Source organism: Tarenaya hassleriana, unplaced genomic scaffold (assembly GCF_000463585.1).
Source record: "Tarenaya hassleriana unplaced genomic scaffold, ASM46358v1 Cleome3, whole genome shotgun sequence".
NCBI classification, from domain to species: Eukaryota; Viridiplantae; Streptophyta; class Magnoliopsida; order Brassicales; family Cleomaceae; genus Tarenaya; species Tarenaya hassleriana.
This window is the reverse complement of record NW_010966177.1, coordinates 4,859,560-4,881,599: the sequence shown is the minus strand read 5'-3', so window position 1 is coordinate 4,881,599 and position 22,040 is coordinate 4,859,560. Positions and strand designations below refer to the sequence as shown.

Below are 22,040 nucleotides of genomic sequence, written 5' to 3'. Positions count from 1 at the left end.
GTGGACTGCTTCCTTTGATTGCAGCACAATTATTCAAACCTTGTTATTATGGTTGATCAACTTCAGTTTCCACAAACACAGTCAAAGTCAACACGCAACATTTCTATTATTTTATTTTCTTTCGTCTTTTACATTACTTCATTAAATGACATCCTTCAACAATTATAATTTGAATTTATATTTTTTGTTATTAAAATTTTCAATTGATTATTTTATTTTTTATTTTTCTTGTAATCATATATATATATATATATATTTATATACACACATATATTATCTATACATACAATTAATCATTGTTGACTAAAAACTGTTCACATTTAATCCTTGTGATTTATACAAATAATTATCGCACGTGCAAGCCATGCAATGCACAGAAGATAATATATGATTTTTCACACGATTAATTTAATTGGGCCCGTACGATTTTCCTAAAAACTCCACGAGAAATAATATAATTAAATGCAAGGAATTGGTCAAACCATGCATTTCACACAACGCCATGTATGGATTTGGTAAACATGCATGCACCATTTGACATTTTAGTGGAAATCTTCATGATGTTTCTCCCCCCACAACTTCTTCATATGAATATTGAAATTGAGACCCACCCTTTGGTCTTTTTAAGTAACATCATTATACATACATACATACATATATATATTGTTCAAATTGTGTTGAAAGTTTTTCAATAAATTAGAGAATACAAAAAATATATAATAATTGATTTAATTAAAGATATATTATATATAATAACGAGTTTCTAAAAATACAATGTAAAAATTTTGAAATAACAAAAATTATAATAATATGTCAATCGTACCACTTGATAAAGGAAGTGGATTTCATTGGATCATACATATAAATTGTGTTAAATTAAATAAATATTAAGTTTAATGTACGATTAAATCTGGAATTTTAAACTCATTAATATCTCTTTAATGTTTCCAAGTGGTAATGAGTAATGATAGGTTAATAAGGTGTAGAAAGTCCAAACTATTGGATAGGCCTAATAGTTATGGGCCCAATTTTTAAAATCATCAATTTGGGCCTTATGAATATAAAGCCCATTTATGATTTCATCACAACGACGTCGTATATGGTCCATCGCCGTCTTGAGATGACGCCGGGGTTTGTCCCACAGCTCTTCTCACTTAGTTTTCTACTCTTCTGTTCTGTTCCTTCCTTTCGTCAAGATTCGACCGATGTGATCAACGTTATACATAAGCAGACGCATGGTCGTAAGAAGGGATCTTCTTCTTCTCCGGTCATTATCCTTACACCGGAAGTCTCTCCGACGTTTCAACTGGAATCGCGGCCATTCTTAACCAGAGGAACTGGCACGAGCCGTTGGAATCGCCGAACCCTTCCAACGAGATAAACCCAGATGTTGTTCTGTTCCGTTATTCGTTTCAAGCGTGTCGTTGACCCTGTTGGGCTGGGTTTCTTCAATTGGGTTGATTCTCAAAAGGGTATGCAGCAGAAATTGGATTTCTTTTTGTTTATGAAGCATTCGAGCTGAAGAAGTCAATAATTGGAAAAGGGTTAGTAAACGCAAATTTGATGCTGGAAGAGATGCATAGTTTTAGTGTCTGTCCTGATAATGTTACCTTTTGCTATAATTCTCTGATAATTGGCCTTCCAAAGGCGAAACGGGTGGAAGAAGCAACGTTTTATCTGGCTGAAATGGTTGAAAGTGGACCTAAGCTGGATGCGTACTCCTATGGAGATTTTGTCCAAGAATATATAGAGGAAGAGGGATTTTCAGTTGCAGAGAAGTATATGAGAGAGATGTTGGGATGTGGTGTAATTCCATGGATGAAAGGGTATTGTAGAAAGGGGAAAATAGCAGAGGCAGTTTTGATGTTCAGATCCATGCTTGAATTGGGGATAGAAGGGGATGCTAAGATGTACACTGTTCTTATGAGTGGTCTTGTTGAAAATGGAAAACTTAAAGAAGCCGTGGAGATGTTTCTAGAAATGCGTGGAAAGGGCATGAGACCTGATAGCATCTCTCACACCACACTCATTGAGTCATTGGTGGCTTTTCCCAGTTGGGAAACATGCACGAGGCTACTCGTATTTACCAAGAGATGGTTCAAGAAGGTGTGACTCCCAGTGTCATCACATGCAATGCATGGCTCGGCAGTTTCTGCAAGTCTGGTGAAATCAGGAGAGCCAAGGAACTGCTTGATGGAATGTGGGGAAAAGGTTTGTCCCAGAGTGTAGTGATTCTATAGTTATTGCTGGATGTTGCAAATCTGGGGATTTAACTGAGGCATTTCGGTTATTTGATGAGATAAAACTACAGGGATCAGTGCCTGATAATTTTGTGTACACTACACTTGTGGATGGGTGTTGCAGAATGAATAATCTGGACAGGGCTCTGACCCTCTTCTGGGAGACAATCGATAAGGGTTGCGCCTCCACAGCATCTTTCAATGCTTTGATCAATTGGGTCTGCAAGTTGGGAAATGCAGAATTGATAAATAAGCTAATGGATGGGAGGTTTGATGGGCATGTAAAGCCAAATCATATAACATATAGTATTTTAATTGCTTATTTCTACTAAGAAGAGAGCATGGAAGCTGCAGAAGAGTGCCTCCAAGAGATGCAAAAGAAGAATCTGATGCCCAATGCTGTATCCTATACTTCACTTCTAAACTGCTATGACAGAACAGGTAAAAGATCCAAGATGTTCTCTCATTTTTATGAGGCTGTGGCTAGAGGCATTGAAGGTATTATTGTTGGTGCATTCCTGAAGGAAGGGAAGCTGACAAAAGCACTCATGTATGTGGATCGAATGTTTGCCACGGATGCGGTTTTGGATCATGATCTTTTTCATTTACTAGTGGAAGATCTTCCCAGGAACCAGAAAGAGTTGCCAGTTTCTATGTTGCTCACTGAAATTGCAGATGAAAGGTGTAAGCTCAGTGTTACTGCATGCAGGGTTCTACTCTCTGGTTTAGCTGAAGCCAGAGGAGTGGACGCAGCAGAGGAAGTTAGTAATGTAAACGAGTTAATTAGCGAAGTAAAATCTAAATCAGTTCTAAAACAGATGGACTTTCCTCAAAGCAGAGGATAACAACTGATGTTGCTGCCTCATAGTCAGAAACCGAAGTAACAGACGCTTCCTGCTTTGTAACTTGAAAGATTTGACTGATTGTGATGTGATTTGCAGCGAGTGGAACAGACCCTTCTTACAAATGCTGAAGATATGCAACTCTGAAGAAAAAAACAAGGTAACAGTGATATACTGATGGCATCGGCATGATCATTGTTTTACTGATGCACACATCACATTCTCTCTTTGCTGCTCAAGTTGATATCATAATGATGTACAAATGTCAATAATCTCTCTTCTGGATTTTGATCCATCCTGGTAATCAGTCATGTACTCTGTGTATGGTCTCAGTACCAAGATAACAATATATATGAGATTTGATCTGAGCTTTGAGTTCCTCTATTCAATATCAAGTTCTCTCTTACTCTGTACTTCTTGTTTTGACTGCAGCTTGAACATGAACTGAACTGAACATGTCTTTTTTCATTACTCCATCAACAAACATAGATATCATATGATGAAACCGAAACTTAGATTCTTCTTTAGAACATGCACCCCCTCCAAAAAACTGATGTGTACACCACAATGCCAACTGTTATATACCAACTAGACCAAAACCTACGTACATGCTGTACTACCGACTCGGTCCAAAGCAACCCTGCCGGGTCAGATCGGTCCAAAGAATATAAAGGATAAGAATTCGGGTTACCAACAGTTTTGGTGAAAAAGACTACTGTACCAGTTCTGTTACAGTATCATCATCTTCTGCCGTCTGTTAACAATGTGGACAGCTCATTGTCCTTAAGGTCTATCTCTGAAGCGTAGTTGACAGGTATGTTGCCATCTTTATCCACAGCGTTTGGATCTGCCCCCCTGCAGTTGAAACCACGATAACTAGTGTCTTATGGCTGATTGTAAAGTCTGATTAGTTTAAAAGCATGTTATAGAAAAGATTGGAATAGTGATCGTGTATTGTATACTGATAGCAAAAATGCAAATGATGCCATTACAGAAGATGGTAGGGTATCGGTAAATGATGCCATTACAGAAGATGGTTCCATGCTTAACAGGGTTAAAGGCTTATATTTATGTTATGCTATACTGAAACTGTACTTTTCTGCTGTCATATCCTCTTCTTCTTCCACCTAAACATGCTCTTTTTGATGTTCTGGAAATGCGCAATGGATAAAACCGGGGAAGGCAGCATAAAAGTTGATGAAGCCCAAAGCTAGGTACTATAATAGAGAAGTCATAACTAAAATGAACAGAGTTTTACCTCGTAAGTAGCAACCTGGCAATTGCATATCTCCGGCTTATGATGCAATGATGAAGTGGAGTCCGGCCCTGTGAATCTGTTGCATTTATTTTTGCACCATACTGAAGTAACAATTCCACCATGCCGATATCTGCATAGAGACAGGCAAGGTGAAGCACAGAACAGTCATTGGAAGTCTCTTCACTGACTAAACCTTCCCCGTTTTCCAATGCGTCAGAATATATCTCGGGCTTTTCACAACGGGATTCATCTTTGAATTTGGCTTCAAGGGTTTCCTCCTCCTCCAATTGCATCACCTTTGCTAGGGGCAAAGATACAGTGTATGTTGCTTGCCCATGGATGGCGTTCACATCTACTTCAGAACAGACAATGTGACGGTACACTGATTTCTTGTCATTGGCACGAACACTTTCCCATATCTCTTGGAAAACCATCGGGAAATGCTTGCTGTCTGCTACTTTGTTGAGAAAAATCCTCTCCGAATACTGTAACAGATCACCACTTACCAAATTGACAACCAAAAAAACACAAAGAAGTACACTAAACTGTAGCTTTCATAAGAATTCCAGTGCGCAAATGCAAAGTTGTTTTTGGTTCAAGAAGCCAACAGAGCAAATACCTTAGCATGAATGAACAGCTCTTTCACGGATATTGGATCATTGAAACCAGGCTTCCTCGCGAGAAACTTTCTTGGTCGATCAGACTTGGGAGCGCTACAATATGGAAATTCAAGATCTTGTTGATGCAAAAAAAGTAGTTTCATTTTCTCAGTAAAAAAAATGATTTCAGAATTTTTCTCTTACCCAGAAGATTTGTCATCATTAGAAGGTTTGCCTTTGGAATACAACAACTCCTCCCACACTGAGTTCACATATATGTTACCCAACGACTTCAATAATGTCAAGACAGATGGTTCCCATACTTTAACATCAAGGGTGAGTGATCTGACCTGTATGATGATGGATTGTATTGTATTGCCCCCCTTCGTAAAAGACTAAAAGATTAAGACTTTTGCGCGAAATATTGATTTGATCAGTTGGTTACCTTTGATATATGTACCCCGAGGTTACGATGGATACCAGAACATTCAATGCAAATAAGAACTCCAAGATTCAAAGAAGCCCAATCAGGTTCAGGAGAACCACAGTCAGCGCATTGTTCATTCCCGGGAACTCTTATCAACACGTCAATTGGCTTTTCGTTCTTTGTCATGTCCTGTTGCTGCAGGCACCCAGAAAACCTTAAACAGTTTCCAGTAATGGCATGGTCTGAGATGGGTTCGCCATTTTCTGCTGGGTCAATATCGGGTGCATCTGCCAAAGAACCAGAGTCACTTGCCGAGAAAGTATCACCTCCTTCCGTAGTAGAGAGACGCTGATAGAGCCACACACAGGTAATGATATTTCAGTCAAAAGTGAAAATGCCCACCAAAAGAAACAATCAGAAGTAATGGATATACAAACATACCATGATTGCCCTTTCAGGTGTCTGGAAACTCAATAAAGAAGCAATTACTCCTGTTATTTTCTCAATCCAGTCCATTTGATCTTGCGCATTCTCTGCCTACATAAATGGTATTGCATTCATAAATCTAGTCAGTGAAGTTGGTATAAAGAGAGAAATTCCTTGTCAAACTGTCCTCTGGAAAATATTATTCAGTCTCAACTGTACAGTTATAATGCATTTATACTGCAAAAACCTATCCAGAGCTTTGTTCAAACAAAGCAAATTACTGCAGGATAGGTGAGATGATAGCAATATCGTTTTCTTTTCCAGAAAGTTTATACCGGGACTTAGAAATTTAGAAAAGATACCTGCAATGTGTAAACTTTTGTTGGGGAAATAATTCTGAAGCAGAACCTTAAATCCGTTTGATCTGCATCAACTTTGATTGTTGAGGTTAGCAGGTTCACAGTGTGACGGGCAACTGGCTTTTCATCGTGCACACCACCATGATAATGTGAAGACAACCACCGGCTTAGCAGCCCGGGACTGTTTTCCGAAGCCATATTTCTATATACAGCAGATCGGTTTCCATTACCCTGATACATAGAGGCCTAAAGATTCAGTAAAAGGATCAAACAGAAACTTCCAGTATGCACCTCTCTTCTTGACACTTGGTCAAAGAATAAGTACTATCAATTTTATTGGATTTTGAATTACCGAGGACCAATTCCATTGTTTGCGATAATAGTACAGCATCCCTCGGCTATCGAGAATAAAGAATCTTCTCTTCCAGTCACCTCTCAAGTTCGAGGAACGCTTAGATAGATATCCTTGTCTTATAGTCTGAACCTGAAGGGCAGCAAAGCAATCACAATAAGATATGATCATTGTTGCATTGAAGAGATTCGACAAGTTTCTGGATAAGTGTAAAAACGAAATTGTTAAAGAAATGAGAACAGCTTATTAGATAGCCATGTCATGTTTTATACTCTTAAGGAATTCCAAAGGGAAATTTTTTCTTCCTCCCTAAGAGTACGATAAAAGTATATTGAGGATTAATTTTCCGCGGAGGAGTGTTCTAATTCTTAAAATAAAAACAACGTACATGTTCATTGAAGTTTACGTACAAGCTTAAGCACTAAACAAAAAGTTTTACCTTTCCTTTAGCGGCAGATTGCATTACAGCCTCTATGACTTTCTGTGAATTTCTTGAGAGCTGTCTAATGCCGTCCTCTGTTGGAGATCCGCCTGAGGTTTTAGTTTCTCGATCAACTTGCCTTCTGTAATCCTGCATCCTTTCGTTAAGAGATGCCATCTCGTAGTTGGCACATTCTCTGGACTGGTGTGCATAAGCCAAAACCTGCCGTTAAAAACAAAAACACGGTATTAATTCCATGAAAAGGAGTTGAAAAGTAATTGAAAAAACACGGAATGACCTGAGGAAAAGAAAAACCTTGTTCCCATTCTAAACCAAAGGGAAAAAAAGAGAGGTAAAAGATTCAAAGAGAAGTTCCAGCTGCTTTGTAGATTAAATGGATTTAACTATGGAGGATCTAAGAAAAATCAAAATATTAAAGAGAGAACCATGCTTGATGTGGAAGGAGCTTTGTAGTATCAGACCTGATTAATGAAAGGCTCCATTTGATGTAATAGTTCATACCCCTGAAAGGAAAAAATTACCGACCCACATTCATAAGAAAGGCAACAGAAACAGTTTTGTTTTTCTTCCACTTTACGAGTCCCTTGTAAGTAATCTTGAGCTGACTGGTTTACAGGAAGGAAGAAACTTACATTCTTGCTGTTTTATAGGTATTTTAGGGAGATTTTTACCTGCTTGAAGAATCGAAGATGAGCGTCCATTGTCCCACTAACTGCTTCCAAAAACTCAAATCGCTTTTTAGCTTCCACATTAGAGAGTGCACGGACCTGATTCAGCACCATGAGATTTATGAAACTATCTTGGTAGGATCTCAACATGCAGCAGTAATAGCAATAAGCTACTTTACCAGATTGAACCGGGCTTGCTCAAAGGCCGTTCTTGCATTATGCAGTTCCTGGAATGTCTCTCTACCAAATTAGATTATTATCAGAAAGAAAATGAAGGTTACCTGTGACCAGTTGTACTGAAAAAAAAATGATAAAGATTGGACAGAAACCTCCTCTATGACAGCTGCCACATCCAATCGAGTGCTCTTCCTCAGTGAAAGGAACTTCTCACGTGACTGTCTCATGAAACCATAGTTCAAAGAATGAGAAACATATGATACAGATTAACTCAACTTATATATATAAAAAAATTCAATGAACCTGGTCATATATAATGGAAGCCTTGTCAAAGCGTTTTCGAGCTTCCTGCATCATATGGGATGTAGTTCGAAACTTATATGGGACAACAAACTAAAATAACGTATGCAATGCAAAATTTCAGAGAAATATTGCAGTCATATTTCATTAGGTTCACATTACAGCATACCTTAACATCTTGGACATCAACATTTACGAAGTGAAGCAATCGATCATTCAACATATGTTCTACCTGGGAATGGCATCATCACACGTGAACAAAAAGCAAAAACTAATAGCAGCTGCAGGAAAGAAATCATCCTACATCAAATAGTTCTCAGAAAAAGAAGCCAACTAAAAGGAAGAAAAAAACTCTTTCTAAGAAGATGGACCCGGAATCAGGTCAACAAAGGAAGAGACACCCAGAACAGATTTGCACTTAGTACTGCAATATTTTCACAGTTGTCAGTTCTACATAAGCATTGGAGGTTCAGTACCTGGGAGCGAAGGAGTTCCTTGTAAGTTCCAATTTCTCGTAAAGCAATTGTGAATTTCGTCATGACGGGACCTGTGCAAGAAAAAAAAACACATTTCCTTCAGAAAATAGTTTAAGAAAAGCCAACATGATGATTAAAGAGAAACTGTGAAGAAAAACCAGAGAGAGTAGATAAATATACACCTCCAAAAGCAACACAAATGGGATCATTATGGCCTCCTCCGAAATGTTCAAGCGCATTTACAAAGGCAATATCTGCATCATACCCTTCTCCCAGCTCTTCCCTAATCAACAGGACATATAGGCCATGACATAGGATTCTTCAAAAAAACAGCAGGCTTTAACTCTTTAAACCATAACCAGCACAGTGGTTGTGTAATGGCCAATTCTTTCTAGGGCTTACGTGTACTTCCTGCATCCTTTATGAAACTTTAAGCTTCTCATCCGCAGCAACTCCGCGTTTTCTTCCATACATTGCATCTGAAACACATAAACATAGTAAGCAAACAAAAAGTTCAGATCAAATTTTGGAAAATGTGTTCAATATACAAATACTGGCCTTTGGCTTGTAGATCCGTGACGTTTCAAATTCAACCAAAGTGAAAATTTTGAATAAAAAGTTTGTGGATGAAACAAATGTGCCTTGTTGCGTGGACAGGAAGTAAAATAAAGACTCGAAGAGGATAGGCAAGGAAACAAGAATTCATGTCTACACACTAAATTTTGCTCCGATTAATTCTCCAGTCCAAATTCGAAATTGAAACCGATGAAAGATTTGCAAGTTCATCCACATTACATCGAGGATATTCTCCGCATTCTTCATAATGCAGTAGAAATTTACATAGCACAATTTGATAAAACTACATGTAATTCCTCTGATCGCATCCCACCAAATTAAAAAAAAGGAAGAACACAAGAAATTTCACGAGTGACCCACAAGAATGCCCTGCGTTTCATCGATCAATGTCCAAAACTTAAGAACAGAACCGATCAAAATGCTTCGCAGAATCAACCCTCATGGAAAAACCAAACACAAAAAGAAATGTGAAACAATAACCTGTTGCCGGAACATCGGCGAATCATCGAGCTTCGTGAAATTCATCTTTTTCCGGCCAGAAACGAAATGATAGAAACCACACAAAAAAAAATTCCTCCCCCTATTCCTTTCTCCTCCTCGGAGGTATCCTCCTCTTCCAAAATGGAAAAATGGGAAATTTTTCAATTATGCGGAGACAGAGACAGAGACAATTCCGGTGTCTTTTTCTCTGCGCCAAAAAAAGTCGATTTCGTATTTGGGGCCTCCGAAGCGATCGTTTAGGGTTGTTTGGAGAGTGGGAAAATGGGCGGAAAATAAGGGAAGATCGTGCGATGGGGGAAAAGAAATTGCTGAAAACTCTACTGTTGTGGTGATCGTGTTCCACACCCTTGAAAGCTTCCATGGCTGCCCTTCTGGACAAAGAAAATTAAACAAATATCAAAGCTTTAATATATAAATACAATAAATAAACTATACATTATTTTATTTTTGGCAGAAATAAAAAAAAACCCCCTAGTCCGCCACTTTTTTCTGTCCGTATCTATCTTCATCTTCTTCACAGTGAATAAAACTGATATGGTTTTCCCTTTTCCTTTCCGACAGTTATGAATTAATAATTATATTATTAAACAGGAAGTATATTTGTTTTTTTTATTATCATGAATTGCATGTATATAAACACATTAGATTCCACTTTGTAAAATATAAATAAAGTATATACATATAATTAAATGTTTTCCGAGTATTCAATTAATTAAGTCGATTGGAATAATTTAATGGTGTGTTAGAATGATAGGATATGTGGGCATCATATATTCGCCAGTTCGGTTAATTAATAAAATATTTTATTTATTTATCAAAGAATGACGATATTTTAAAAAATGTGGATAATTTAAACTTTGTATTAAAATTTTTAAAAAGTTGACAACGAAGTTCTGAAACGTTCTGATTGAATTTTATGGTCGACGATTTGTGTTTTTACAATATAATTTTCAAAAATACAAACACAATGGTATTTTTGTTTTTTTTAATCTTAATTTTTGCTTCGGAATATCATGTACACCTCTTTGGAATAAAAAACTTAAAATCCAATATATTTGAAAGATGCCAAGGAATCCAATATTTGTTTTTCTAAATTTCTTATATATATATATATATATAATGTAATCGATTTATTGCTTAGGACTTGAAGCTTATCTTGAGACGGACTGGAACTGTAGAGAGCGAAGGTGCAATGGTGGTCCGAGGCTAGATTGAGAGACAACTATCGGTCTAGACCCGAATCTAGACCGGTTTAAAACCAGACCCGGTTATCCACATTTGGCGGTACGCTTAAAACGTTTAAACCGATCAGCATTTTGCAGTGGTTGCTCAATGCATAATGGCTAGAGGGAGTTAGTTATTCGACCAAAATGTCTACCTGCAGAGATATACAGAGAGAAGCAATCCCCTGTCTCCGGACCAGAATCCCTAAGAGACAGGTTCCGACATCATCCACGGCACATTCAGGGAGGGAGGTTTCGGATATAAGGCTCAAAGAGAGATTCGGTGGCTCAGATTCACCCCACCAGAATCAGAATCAGAATCGCCGGCCCCGAAAGAAAGGGGAGGGGATGGATGCAACTATATGGACACAGAGCTTACAACATTACATGTTAATGGGGCTGTCTATCTTTCAGAAGTCAAAAAAAGAAATCAAGTGTCTGAACGAGATGTGCAAAGAGATGATTTCGGTACCTGAAGCCAGTTTGTTTCCCTCACTTGTATCCAGGGAGGTGTACGGGTAAAAGCATGGCCTCTGCTCTCTACCTGTAAGATAACACTCTCAAATGGCATAATGTACAAATTCCCAAAAGCAAAAAGTATCAACAAGCCAAAATTAATGTTTGAAATCTCAGTCTAAACTTTGATTCTCCTCCAGGAAAAATCTGTTGAACCCACAGAATTCTCAGATGCGGTTTGAGTTAGAGCCACAAGAAAAATGTCTGCTGCTATGAAATGATCCAAATTGCGTTTTCCTGGCAAAAACAGAGAGAGCATAACCCAGGAGAAGAAGCTCAACTCAACGCCAGAAGCGGCCAAGGAAGCTCTTCCCATCTTTCTTCATCCTGTTCTCAATGGACGGGAAATCGATGCAATTGTAGGCTAGGTCTAGAACTATTGGATTACGCGGTATAGACTGGAACGCAGGTGGGAACCGCTCAATCTTTGGTGCAGTTTTCACGTTCGAAGCACCGACTGCAGATTCATATACGCCAAGCTTGTCTAAAAGGTAATCCTCCACCTGAACCCGATAGCATCCGAGGTTAGTTAGCCATTGGAGCTCGGAAACAATAAAACAACAGAAGATGGGGGTTACCTTTGCAGCTGTCTCATTTAGTGATATAGAGGAGATTTTCTTTGACAGATTTTCAGGAGCTTTCTCTGCCTCCATAATTCCAAGTGCATGTTCTATGCAACAGTTAGCTCGGCTTTCTCTGCATAATCTTTCCAGTTCCTGGACCATTACCTGCAAGTTACAAAAAAAAATGTTGGTCAAATTCTCTTTTTCTTTTGAAGTATTTTCTACTACAGTTATACTTATAGCTTGAAATTTTCTGAAGGATATTTAGTAGTATGATATAATAAGATGCTTCTAGGCTACTAAGCTATGAACCAACTATATGTTTGGTGCATACAGGAGATCATAACTTCGTACGGCTATTGCTAACATAGAGAGTTGCATATATACCTCGTCGCGACTTGCTGAACCTTGAAACTGATGTAGGGCCTCTTCAGCAAGAGATCGAGCATGACAATACAAGGCATATGCTTCAATTCTCTTCCCTGCTAGACTATATGATTTTGCCAAATAGAAACATCTGGAAAAAATAATTCCAAAAGCACACGATTTGTGAATTCAACAAAGAGAAACGAAAACTAAATCAATCTATAGAGATCCTAGAGCACTATTGTTGCAAAAGCCAGGTGCCAGGAATATGATAGTTAAAAACATCTATTTTGAGTAACAAGCGGGTCATATGCCCATATGACTATTCTCTTGATCATTTTAGGCAACTTACGGCAGTGAAGAATGTGGGACGATAACTGGAAGTCATACATATATGAGTATTGTTACAATGAAGTATGAGCTAGGAATCGGAAAAAGGGTTACAGGGGTTTACTCCAAACAACTTCGATCAAGCATCATGTGACAAGACCATGACAAGCCAAAACTCAAGTACCCAGAATGAAAAAAGCAAAGCGTGGGGAGAATTGAACCTTTCAGCACGGAAGGCCAAACTTTTGTGCTGACACTCTTCAGCAAAGGCAATCTCTTCATGTTTCCTGTCTCTTCCTGAGCTGATAAGATCTGAGAGATCGGCCACACTCTACCAAAAAAGATAAAAGCGGTATGCAAGGTTTCCCTTTTTATTTAAAACAAAAAGAACATTTCTGAAGAAAAGCAAGCATGTGAGTGGTGGTCACCTGTAATAGAAGGTCATACAACCGAACAAGCTCCTCAGGCTTAGTGACCTTTTCACTTTTGTCATCGCGTCTCTTGTTCAGCTTACTCTTTGCAACGTTAATCAACAACTGGTTCCGTTCCATGGTTCTTTGTCCTAATATGGCATTAACAGCTTTATCCAAACCATTTAGGTCATCTTTCACCGTTTCCGAATTTCCTGCACTCACCTGAATATACTGAACTCGTTAGAACATCAATTAAAGAAAGTAGAATTTCTTTATCACAATCTTTCAAGTCCCTAAACCACTCCAAAGAACTCAAATTATGCTAACCAAGTCACTACGTATGGTGTTCCTGGCATCAAGGTATGCAGAGAAAATCTTATCGAATATGGTTAGCTTTTTCTCAGCAGGGAGGGAGTCTGCTGTTGGGCCATGGAGCTCCTTCTCAAGTTCCTGGGCTGAAACAATAATATAAGAATAAAAGCCTCAGTGTGGCCTCAAAGCCCGATGCTGACAAATGGCAAACATGGGTAAAACCGAACATTGAACTTGGTTGTCAGCATAAAACCTAACCCTTTCTGGTTTAAAGACTGCCAACCTCAAATAATTTGTCAGCTTAAGAAGTATATCTGACCTTTCAAAATTGAAACCCGGGTTTTTGCGTTGAAAACTGGAAATCTATAGCCAAGCCAGTTGAACTCTGTTAAAGAGGCTGCTTGTTGGGATCTTGCTTCTTCCATCGCAGCCTACATTATGTGCAATGCATCATATTAAAAGAAGAAGAATGCGTAAGGTGATCACAAAATTATCATCTAATACCAATGACAACACATTCAGGAGCAATCATGTTTCATATGCATGTCATATCCTGATATGTGGTTGTCGGTCAAAGCAAGAAAACACCCCTTGTAACGGATGGGGAAACTAACTAACACATGAAAATGTCGACTGCAGCGCAGCAATGATGAGAATCATTTTAAAATTTAGTAGTTCAAGTGAGCCAGTTGCTTTGATGGCATATAAAAGATTCGTCGATGTTTTATGATTAAAAATATCTGTATTTACCTCTAATTTTGCTTTGAACATGTCCAACGCAGGGCCTTCCATCTCACCAATCTGAAGAAGCTCCGAGGTCTGCATTTTTGAATTGCCAATTTTGTGCATGCAGTATCGAATGCTCGGTTCAAACTCCTCAACCCGTTCACGGCAAAGAACTTGATTCTCTAGATCTCCATATTTCCCAAGTTCCTCATAAACAGCCCTATCACACAAGAAGTCTGAGATGCAGGTACTAGCAAACTGCAAGTTAAGGGTATTGTACAAGGACAAACCTGGCACTTTTGAAACACGTCAACGCAGTCTCCCAATTTTGATCTTGCTCAAATAACAAATTACCTTTCATATACGATGCATAGGCCTACAAACCAGCCAAATAAATCTTAATAGATAAATTACATGTATTGTGTTTACGGAGCACATATTTATAAGTTGCACAATGAACAACTAATCTAGAAGCACAGATATGGGTCTCTCCCTTGATATGTTAAATAGACGAGTAACGAGAATTTCAGAGTTCCAGACACACCTCAGCTTCCAAAGATGTTCTGGAATCTGCCTTTATAGAACATAAGTTTGAGAAAAGCAAAGCCCATTTGACTGCCTTCCTCAGCCTACCAATCAAATAGATACGCTGGCGCGCATTTGGACCATCTGGAAGTTGTCTTTTCTCCATGGCATGACTCCATGCTCTCTCCGCCATATAAAAGACCACATGAAGAAACCTATTTTAAATCCATGACACAATATGAGGCAAATTATAAGCATGAGATATCAGTTCACCGCCTATTGCATAGTCTCTACGAGCTGCGGAAACAACTAGTGAGCCTATTCTAGGCATCAAACCTGTCCCCAACCTTTAGTGTTCAGCTAAACTCAAGATTGAACTGAGCCAGAAAGTTTATATACTCAGTGATACCATCTGGCAAATGGGATCAGGATGAAAGAGCAGAGGAAATACCTAACATCAGTGACAGTGGATTCGCTTATGGCTCGTCGGGTGTATTTACCACGGCCATGAGTGAACTTCAGTGACTTGTACAACCTCCTCAACCGCGCTGTGCAATACCTCCTACGCAGAGGAAAAAATGAACAGAATAGAGATGATGATCATTAAATACATTTTAACCCTAATAAGCCAGTGAATGTATTCCTACCGATAACGACAGTAGTCACCATGACGCAGACCGTGCTGCATCTGAGAAGATTTCAGCAGCTGTAGAACTGAAAAAACCAAGTAAAGTATTATATCACCCGAATTTGCATGACATATACGGAGGAACAGTTAGGAAATGAAAGAACTTCCGAAATTCGGCTAGAAAACACAGAACTTGATCACCCTTAAAAAAACCCAATAGAGAAAAATTGCATTGCACGAGAAATCTAACCGTTGATCGAGAACTTTGGAACGATCTGGTCAGCATTGTTGGATTTCAGATCGTCGATCTCCATCGAAGATACCTCGCTCTCCTTCTTCCCCATTGATCCACGGAATTCTGCAGAATCAGAATCGTAAAAAAAAACACAAATAAGAGAAAATACTATGAGGGCATGAACACTTCAATTTCCGAGAAAACGTGAGCGGGACAAAGAGAGCGTAATTGAATTGAGAACTGGATCCCGACAGAAATACAGTACGAACCGTAAAAGATCTGAAGAATTCAACGCAACAGGTTCCACAGGTTCGGAGGGAAAATCGAATATTCCGACGAAGCAAGCGGCGGAGGTGGCGAATGGTGAAGAAGACAAGTACAAAAACGAAGCGTTTACGTTATTTCTTGCCATTGGGCCTTCGTCGGCCCATAGTTGTATCCGTGGAACATTCATGGTGTTACCATTGGCCAGGTTGTGAATTTTTTTTTTTTTTTTGTAACGATGTGATTGTATATACACCCGAAAAAATAGAGTTTGCTTACAACCCGGTCATTAGACTGTCAAGGGTAATCAAAACAAGGGATGACCATGAACAAGAATCTAAAACAAGATTTCTAACAAGAGAGGAAGTGGTGATGGTTCGCTTGGGTGTTCCTGCTTTTGAAAGGACGATATTCCGAATGGTTCGGTCAAGTGTTCATTGGGGCCAGGTTGTGAATCTTCTGTCACCCGCATGATGCGCCGTCAGAGATGACGGAACTGGTCTCCTGTTTCTCGGCATCATCCCATTTTCCGAACCGGTTTCCCGTCTTGCCTTACGAGAGCTTGCCTCTCCCTTTGACCCGTTTGTTCCCTTTCACGTCATCCTTCATTGCTTTCTCATCAAACGCCCTTTGCTCTTTGTGCTTAGCAAAGTGTTAAGCAACTCAGCGAGTTTAATCTGAGACTGACTCCTCTGCGTTTTCAAGAGAGGCAGTCGCGGCCTCGAATCTCTCAGGGACTGAAGCCGTGAGTTTTTGAACAATCCTGCCATCTCCTATCTCGATTCCAAGAATTCTAACCTTGTTCACAATGCTGATGAAGACGATCAACATACTCCTTGCACAGCCTCGTCACTCTTCGTTTGTTGTCTCTCATACTCTCTCAGCAAGTTAGGAACCTTCATGCTTCGAATCTTCTCATCCGGTCCGAACTCAGCCTTCAAACGAACACACTTCTCTATTATATTACGGAAAATGATCAAAGGTTTCTGCATACACATTACATAAACTTCGACATACATATATCACCAACACATACAACTGCACGTATGCAATTTAACTGACAATCATAATTTAAATACAGACAACAACACAACTAACACTTGCACCATCCCATGCAGAACACGTACATGTAATATATATTCATCAGCATATTGTTTATGATTTCCCTTTTCTCAATGATTTGGCGTCTTAGGGGAACAGAAAAAGAAAAAGAATCATGCCTACCCTGAAATGTATCTGTTGCAGGGAGAAACTTCCCAGGAACAATGGCTCGAAGGTTGTCTGCACAGTTTTTATCAGGTAACTGGTGAACTCTTTCATTAAAGTCTCAACATTTCCTATCCCAGTGCTTTGCCATCTCCACTAAATGGCATTCAGTGAATGAATTTGATGTGAAGAAGAAACTTTAGTGTAGCATCATACTATTGGAGATGACAGTTTTTTCAAGTTATGACTGAGATTTGTCATGTGACAGTTGCTAAATGCTGTCCATGAACATACATCAAGCGTATTCTTGATACAGAAGTAAACAACTGCCATACTAATGACCAGAAAAAGACATGATGATATCAAAACAAAATGTAGCATGATTCAGGTATCAAAAAAGATATTTCTAATTTAATTTCCTTCACTGGATTTGCCAGCAAATTATCGAAGGATTCTGCAAAACCTATACATACAGGAAAAAGAGGGACCAAAAGATAGAATTTTACGAGGAAAAAGGCCCAAGATGAATGCATCCGATGAATGGTCCCCCGTCCAAGTTCAAGATAAGTAGATTGGAAAGATTCGTCACCACTCTTTACTTATGCCCCATTATTCTCCTCCGCTCTCTTCAGGTAAACCACCTCTAAGCATTCCTTGGCTCTATGAACCTTCGACTGCAGATAAAAGCTCCCATTTTGTGCATTCCGCTCGAATAAGCTGTCATACTTCTGCAGAGGGGACGTGTGACACAAAAAAAAAAACATTTATGCTTTCCCATGGAAGAGATGGATTCATTTTTGGACAGTAACAGAATATCACATATACAAACCTTTACAACCTCCTCCCATGATGAATTCTCTGCCACACCAAGAATCTGTCTAGCCTCTGGTTCAGCCATAACTTTGCTCCCTCTCTTAATATTCTGCACTGCTTCATGTGCAACGCCAGTTTTTGACGCATCTGCAACCCATTATCAAACGTTATATTATGATTAAATTGCCAAATGGCCTACCCCTTGTATTGTATCAAAATAACCCTGAAAAAAAAAGGGCAAAGCGGTAGCAAAAGTTTATGGAACTTATAACGACAGTTACAAGACATACTTGTAAGCGCCTGACGATATGCCTGAACAAAAGCTCTGGCTACAATACCAGAGCCCATGACAATCAAATTGGCAAGAATTTTGGCAGCCTGCACAAACATAAAATCAAAACATGAACAGTTAATTAGAGAACAAGAAAAAGTTTCCCTATCATAAAAAAAGAAAAGCATGTTTGAGTAAAAGGCCACTTGGCATTTCCAAGATGTTCAAACAAATTGTACTTTGTTTTGTATTAGGATAGTATAAAACCTAGAGAGCAAGTAGACAAATAAATAGCTCTGTTTTTAGTGCCAAAATGTTCCACAACAGGAATTCTCAAATCTCAAGCAATAAGAATAAGATAAATTCCTAAGTATTCTCATGTATTCCCAACACTCCTCACTTACAATCCAATGACCAGAAATGATTTCCATTTTGACCTAAACTCCAGGAAAGTTCCATCTTTAATTTGAAAATTAAGGTAAATCTTTGAAACTCAGTAAATTTCCCAGTGCCCCTACAGTGCTAGCATTGAATTATGACGGATGCCCATGAATACTTCAAACATTTTTCCAAGCACCCCACTTCCAGACATTAGAACGTGAAATATCAAATTAGATAGCGAAAAGGGTCGGGAAAAAACGTACCATCGCCGGTAATTACCGGACCGGTGATCAGAAACTAAGATACAAAAGCCGCTGATTTTTCCAGATCTTCAGAAAAATCTGAAGTAATAAGTAAGATAGGTTACACGATATCTCATCGCCAGGAACATCCGAAATAAAATAAATGAAACAGGAAAAAGAGCAACAGATACGGGCCGAATGCGTCGAGATAAACCCTTTGAAAGAAGAAAATCGACATACGATAAAAACGAAGATCGAATTGAGGATCCAAAACTTACCAGGAGATGAAGAAGAGACAGAGAGATGATTGTCGAAATCGAAAAAATAGGGTTTTCCCGAGGACGAAGGCGAAGCAACAGGTGGAACCGGAGTCCGGAGCCTCAGCCTCAGGTGACAGAAATGAGCCCTAACCGTGAGTACACTGCAGATGGGCCGGGCTGGACCATTAGTTGCGTACTTGCGGTTGACCCATTATTTATGAAAATCAATAAATTGGCCCAAAATTTTTAAAATATTGTATATTCGGCCACCAATATTGATCATTGCGTTTGCCGCATTACAGGTTTCTGTGTACTTGTTGAATCAGCACGGCATGCTGTTTTGGGGAGGGAAGGGTAGATTAGTAATAATTACGTACGAAAATATGGTGAATCTTAAAAAAATCCGACCTGCCGGATTCGAACCAGCGACCTAAGGATTATCTGTCACACGACTACAGTCCTCCGCTCTACCAACTGAGCTAAGGTCGGTTGTTGTTATGCTGTATTTTTGAATCTAGTAGGGCATCGGGAATCTATTCCCCAGGTCTTCCGTCTTGCAAATAACTTATACAATTTTTTAATTTAACAAAAAATTACATGCAATTATATAATGTATCGAATACATACATTAGATTTTAAAATTTTAACAATGTAATACAAAATTCTAAACGGTGTTAAAATTCAACTAATTCCGTCAAGAGGATTGTTGGCTTTCTCTTTGCTCTTTTTGTGTTTTAGTTTGTTAAAGGTGCAAAAGTCACTTGCTTCTGGTTCCCTGAGAGGGTTTGGACCAAAAGAGTAGACACCGTTCTCAGCCCCCTTGGACTCTATCTCTAAACAGTTTTCAAGTGTTGAGTGCCGAGTGATTATACATGCATAAGATGGGTCAGGAGATCATAGATTAACATACGATCATGAAGGTGACTGCATGCAAAGCCTTATTGTAAAAGTAACGTACTTCTTTCCCGCCTTTATTACCACTCTTCTGTCGGGAAGAGAACAAAAAAGAAAACCAAGAAACTCCCTGTGTCTGTCTAGGTAGTGATTGAATTAAACCCAACACACACACACACAAAAAGAACTCTAAAACGTTACAGAAGCTTCGTTCAAGCAAACAAACATTTGCTCAACTCAGAGATAACTGATGCCGAGATACTTATCATATGATGTCTCTGGTTTCCGACCATAAATTACCTAACTCTCTCCGCGGGATTAAACTTACCTACCTGCGGCCGGGCTTTCTGATGGGAGTGGTGTCCTCATCGTCCGATTGGATATCGCCGTACTGCCAGATTCCTGTCCTGGACTTTCGTGCTTCCTCTTGGAACTTCTCCAGACTGTTGAGCGCCGCCTGTTTCTCTTTCGGCTCCCATTTCTTCTGTTTCTCCATCCTCGCAATCCCTTCCTGCTCCAACACACACACACACACATTACACATTATACGCAGAACTCCGCCTTATAAAATAAAATAAAGATGGGATGGGAACCTGAAGCATCGAGGCATTGACGGAGAGCTCATCATCAACAGCGACAAGAGTGACAGCGAGTTCTGTTCCAGTCCCTTGGCCTTTGACTTTGCCTCCAGAAGTGTCCCTCTCCTCTACCACTGCCCTGAACTCTCTCCCACTTCCCAGCGTCACATTGCTCAGATACTCTGCCGCTTCCGGCCCAAAGTCCTCTTCCAGGTTCGGGACCTTCACGTACGCGAGCCTGCATAGCTGTGCCAACCCCGGGGCAGATGATACTGAAGGATCCACTGGACGTATTCCGCTGTATGGAACCATCTCTTGGTTCCCATAGTCGATGTAGAATACTTCGAATTTGTCCTCTGGGGACTGAACGGCTCCTCGGGGTCCATTTACAATCTTTAACAACACATAAAAATACAATTGATTTGATACTCAAAACATAACTAACATTTGATGTAATGCAAAAAAAAGGGAAGTTTAAATTACTACCATGGCACGGTTCCAGGATTTGTCGAGGCTGAACTGTGCAAGGACAATGTCGCCCTTCTTAGGGTTGAACGCCCCAATGACGGGTGCGTCTTTGAGATTCAAGGTAGCAAGTTGGTGCTGGATCGAGGTTACTTTCTGATCACCAACTGATTGAACATAGAATTTACCACCTCCAAGTACTTCTGTAACAGCAACCTGCAGAGAGAAAGGGAAAACCAGTTTTTTTTAAAAACAACGAAGTTTAATATCTGCTTTTCACTGAGTATACTACAATACAATAGAAACAACTGTAAGATTAATGCACACCTTCAATGTTTCCTTCTGCTTAGTTTCTACATTAGAACCATTCGAGACTTCTTCTCCTTCAACATAGTTTTCCCAAATCTGCCCGGAATTGGAAAGATTCATGAAATGAACATCAGAATTTGCAAAACGGCACTTAGGAGGAGAAGACACGTAATTACTCCTAACCTTCAGTTTCTGACTTTTAGCAGATCGTTCAGCCTGTTCAAGAAGGTGAGCCTCAGGGATCCTGTCTGCACCGAAGCTAGTCATCTTTGCTAGGCCGGATTCAAGAAGAACCACAGCCATGTTTGTCCTGGACTCCCACATTGATCCCAAGAAAGTACCCGTTCTATCCACAGTCTCAACTTCAATCTGTGTTATTATACGAGAAAAACGTAAACCCAGGAGAAAAGAAAGAAAAATGAGATACATCTCAGGCATAGTAATCGAGTTCTACTTACCTCAACATCTCTCTGCATAATCCTTCGTCTCATCAAAGCAACTGCTTCATCGGAATAAGGCTCGTCTCTGCCAGGGCATCTGACACCAGAGAATGAAAAGGCAATACTGCATGTTTCCTTTGGAATCAGAAGCTTACACCGATGTCCACTGAGGACATATTCCACAACAGCAGCGGTTCTCCTGCTTCGATGCAGGAATGGCAAGAAATCCCTAGCCTTCTTGACTGAGGCCTGAGATAATATAGTACTACTCGATAATTAAATCATAATAAAAAAGAAAATAAAAACTGCAGTGCGGTGTAAGCGTGTGTGTATCTAACCGTTGTAAGATCAGTGATGTGCATGACTGGAGGATCCCTTGCAGAATGGATTCCCTTCTTCCCAGTAATAGCACAGGATTCAGCAGCCAAAAGAGCGTC

General features: G+C 39.4%; 4 protein-coding genes, 1 non-coding gene and 1 pseudogene across 6 annotated transcripts in view; 1 reads left to right on the top strand and 5 right to left on the bottom strand.

The window, feature by feature from the left end:
• The first annotated feature begins 1,145 nt into the window (after positions 1–1,145).
• LOC104819424 lies at positions 1,146–3,466 on the top strand (annotated as a pseudogene).
• A 113-nt stretch (positions 3,467–3,579) lies between these two features.
• Positions 3,580–10,043, bottom strand: LOC104819423 (ADP-ribosylation factor GTPase-activating protein AGD1-like). 2 transcript variants are annotated; one of them, XM_010549488.2, is made up of 19 exons: positions 9,623–10,043; positions 8,969–9,045; positions 8,749–8,849; positions 8,567–8,637; positions 8,260–8,322; positions 8,094–8,138; positions 7,943–8,008; positions 7,793–7,840; positions 7,617–7,712; positions 7,407–7,448; positions 6,943–7,146; positions 6,504–6,635; positions 6,155–6,382; positions 5,808–5,903; positions 5,385–5,714; positions 5,144–5,289; positions 4,960–5,053; positions 4,341–4,825; positions 3,580–3,937 (listed from the first exon to the last, which is right to left on the bottom strand). In XM_010549488.2, exons 1-19 carry the CDS (start codon positions 9,665–9,667, stop codon positions 3,823–3,825), a joined length of 2,484 nt encoding a protein of 827 aa, XP_010547790.1. In that variant the 5' UTR covers positions 9,668–10,043; the 3' UTR covers positions 3,580–3,822. The 2 variants fall into 2 exon arrangements, with proteins under 2 accessions (XP_010547790.1, XP_010547791.1); XM_010549489.1 differs by lacking the exon at positions 9,623–10,043 and having other exon boundaries at positions 8,749–8,844; positions 8,969–9,048.
• Positions 10,044–11,453: 1,410 nt separating this feature from the next.
• LOC104819422 (signal recognition particle subunit SRP68) lies at positions 11,454–15,861 on the bottom strand. Its single transcript, XM_010549487.1, has 14 exons — positions 15,750–15,861; positions 15,496–15,603; positions 15,265–15,331; positions 15,069–15,179; positions 14,637–14,832; positions 14,383–14,468; positions 14,117–14,312; positions 13,686–13,797; positions 13,382–13,509; positions 13,070–13,276; positions 12,863–12,972; positions 12,333–12,462; positions 11,961–12,110; positions 11,454–11,885 (listed from the first exon to the last, which is right to left on the bottom strand). Exons 2-14 carry the CDS (start codon positions 15,587–15,589, stop codon positions 11,664–11,666), a joined length of 1,809 nt encoding a protein of 602 aa, XP_010547789.1. The 5' UTR covers positions 15,590–15,603; positions 15,750–15,861; the 3' UTR covers positions 11,454–11,663.
• Positions 15,862–17,269: 1,408 nt separating this feature from the next.
• Positions 17,270–19,050, bottom strand: LOC104819421 (mitochondrial import inner membrane translocase subunit Tim16-like). Its single transcript, XM_010549486.2, has 5 exons — positions 18,936–19,050; positions 18,679–18,756; positions 18,054–18,141; positions 17,780–17,910; positions 17,270–17,678 (listed from the first exon to the last, which is right to left on the bottom strand). The coding sequence occupies exons 2-5, from the start codon at positions 18,679–18,681 to the stop codon at positions 17,550–17,552; spliced, it is 351 nt and encodes a 116-aa protein (XP_010547788.1). The 5' UTR covers positions 18,682–18,756; positions 18,936–19,050; the 3' UTR covers positions 17,270–17,549.
• Positions 19,051–19,319: 269 nt separating this feature from the next.
• On the bottom strand, positions 19,320–19,406 carry TRNAY-GUA. Its single transcript is given in 2 exon segments — positions 19,320–19,355; positions 19,370–19,406. It is a non-coding gene; the product is annotated as a tRNA-Tyr (tRNA).
• Positions 19,407–19,861: 455 nt separating this feature from the next.
• LOC104819420 (staphylococcal nuclease domain-containing protein 1-like) overlaps positions 19,862–22,040 on the bottom strand; it is a 6,628-nt gene continuing 4,449 nt past the window's right edge. The window contains exons 12-18 of the mRNA XM_010549485.2: positions 21,942–22,040; positions 21,622–21,852; positions 21,347–21,532; positions 21,182–21,259; positions 20,876–21,070; positions 20,405–20,782; positions 19,862–20,322 (exon numbers count right to left, since the gene is read on the bottom strand). Coding sequence (XP_010547787.1) covers positions 20,140–20,322; positions 20,405–20,782; positions 20,876–21,070; positions 21,182–21,259; positions 21,347–21,532; positions 21,622–21,852; positions 21,942–22,040 — 1,350 coding nt within the window. The 3' untranslated portion in view covers positions 19,862–20,139. The remainder of the gene's footprint in view (positions 20,323–20,404; positions 20,783–20,875; positions 21,071–21,181; positions 21,260–21,346; positions 21,533–21,621; positions 21,853–21,941) is intronic.

Excerpts from the sequence above, each read along its gene's own strand:
- LOC104819421 (XM_010549486.2), bottom strand. Across the intron at positions 17,911-18,053 it reads ATATCGTCAGGCGCTTACAA|ATGCGTCAAAAACTGGCGTT; the intron begins GTATGTCTTGTA and ends AATGGGTTGCAG. Across the intron at positions 17,679-17,779 it reads CATGGGAGGAGGTTGTAAAG|AAGTATGACAGCTTATTCGA; the intron begins GTTTGTATATGT and ends TCCCCTCTGCAG.
- LOC104819423 (XM_010549488.2), bottom strand. The coding sequence starts at position 9,667 with ATGAATTTCACGAAGCTCGATGATTCGCCGATGTTCCGGCAACAG. Across the intron at positions 8,638-8,748 it reads CATTTGTGTTGCTTTTGGAG|GTCCCGTCATGACGAAATTC; the intron begins GTGTATATTTAT and ends TTTCTTGCACAG. Across the intron at positions 5,904-6,154 it reads CAAAAGTTTACACATTGCAG|GCAGAGAATGCGCAAGATCA; the intron begins GTATCTTTTCTA and ends CCATTTATGTAG.
- LOC104819422 (XM_010549487.1), bottom strand. The coding sequence starts at position 15,589 with ATGGGGAAGAAGGAGAGCGAGGTATCTTCGATGGAGATCGACGATCTG. Across the intron at positions 13,798-14,116 it reads TGTTCAAAGCAAAATTAGAG|GCTGCGATGGAAGAAGCAAG; the intron begins GTAAATACAGAT and ends CACATAATGTAG. Across the intron at positions 13,277-13,381 it reads ACACCATACGTAGTGACTTG|GTGAGTGCAGGAAATTCGGA; the intron begins GTTAGCATAATT and ends CAGTATATTCAG.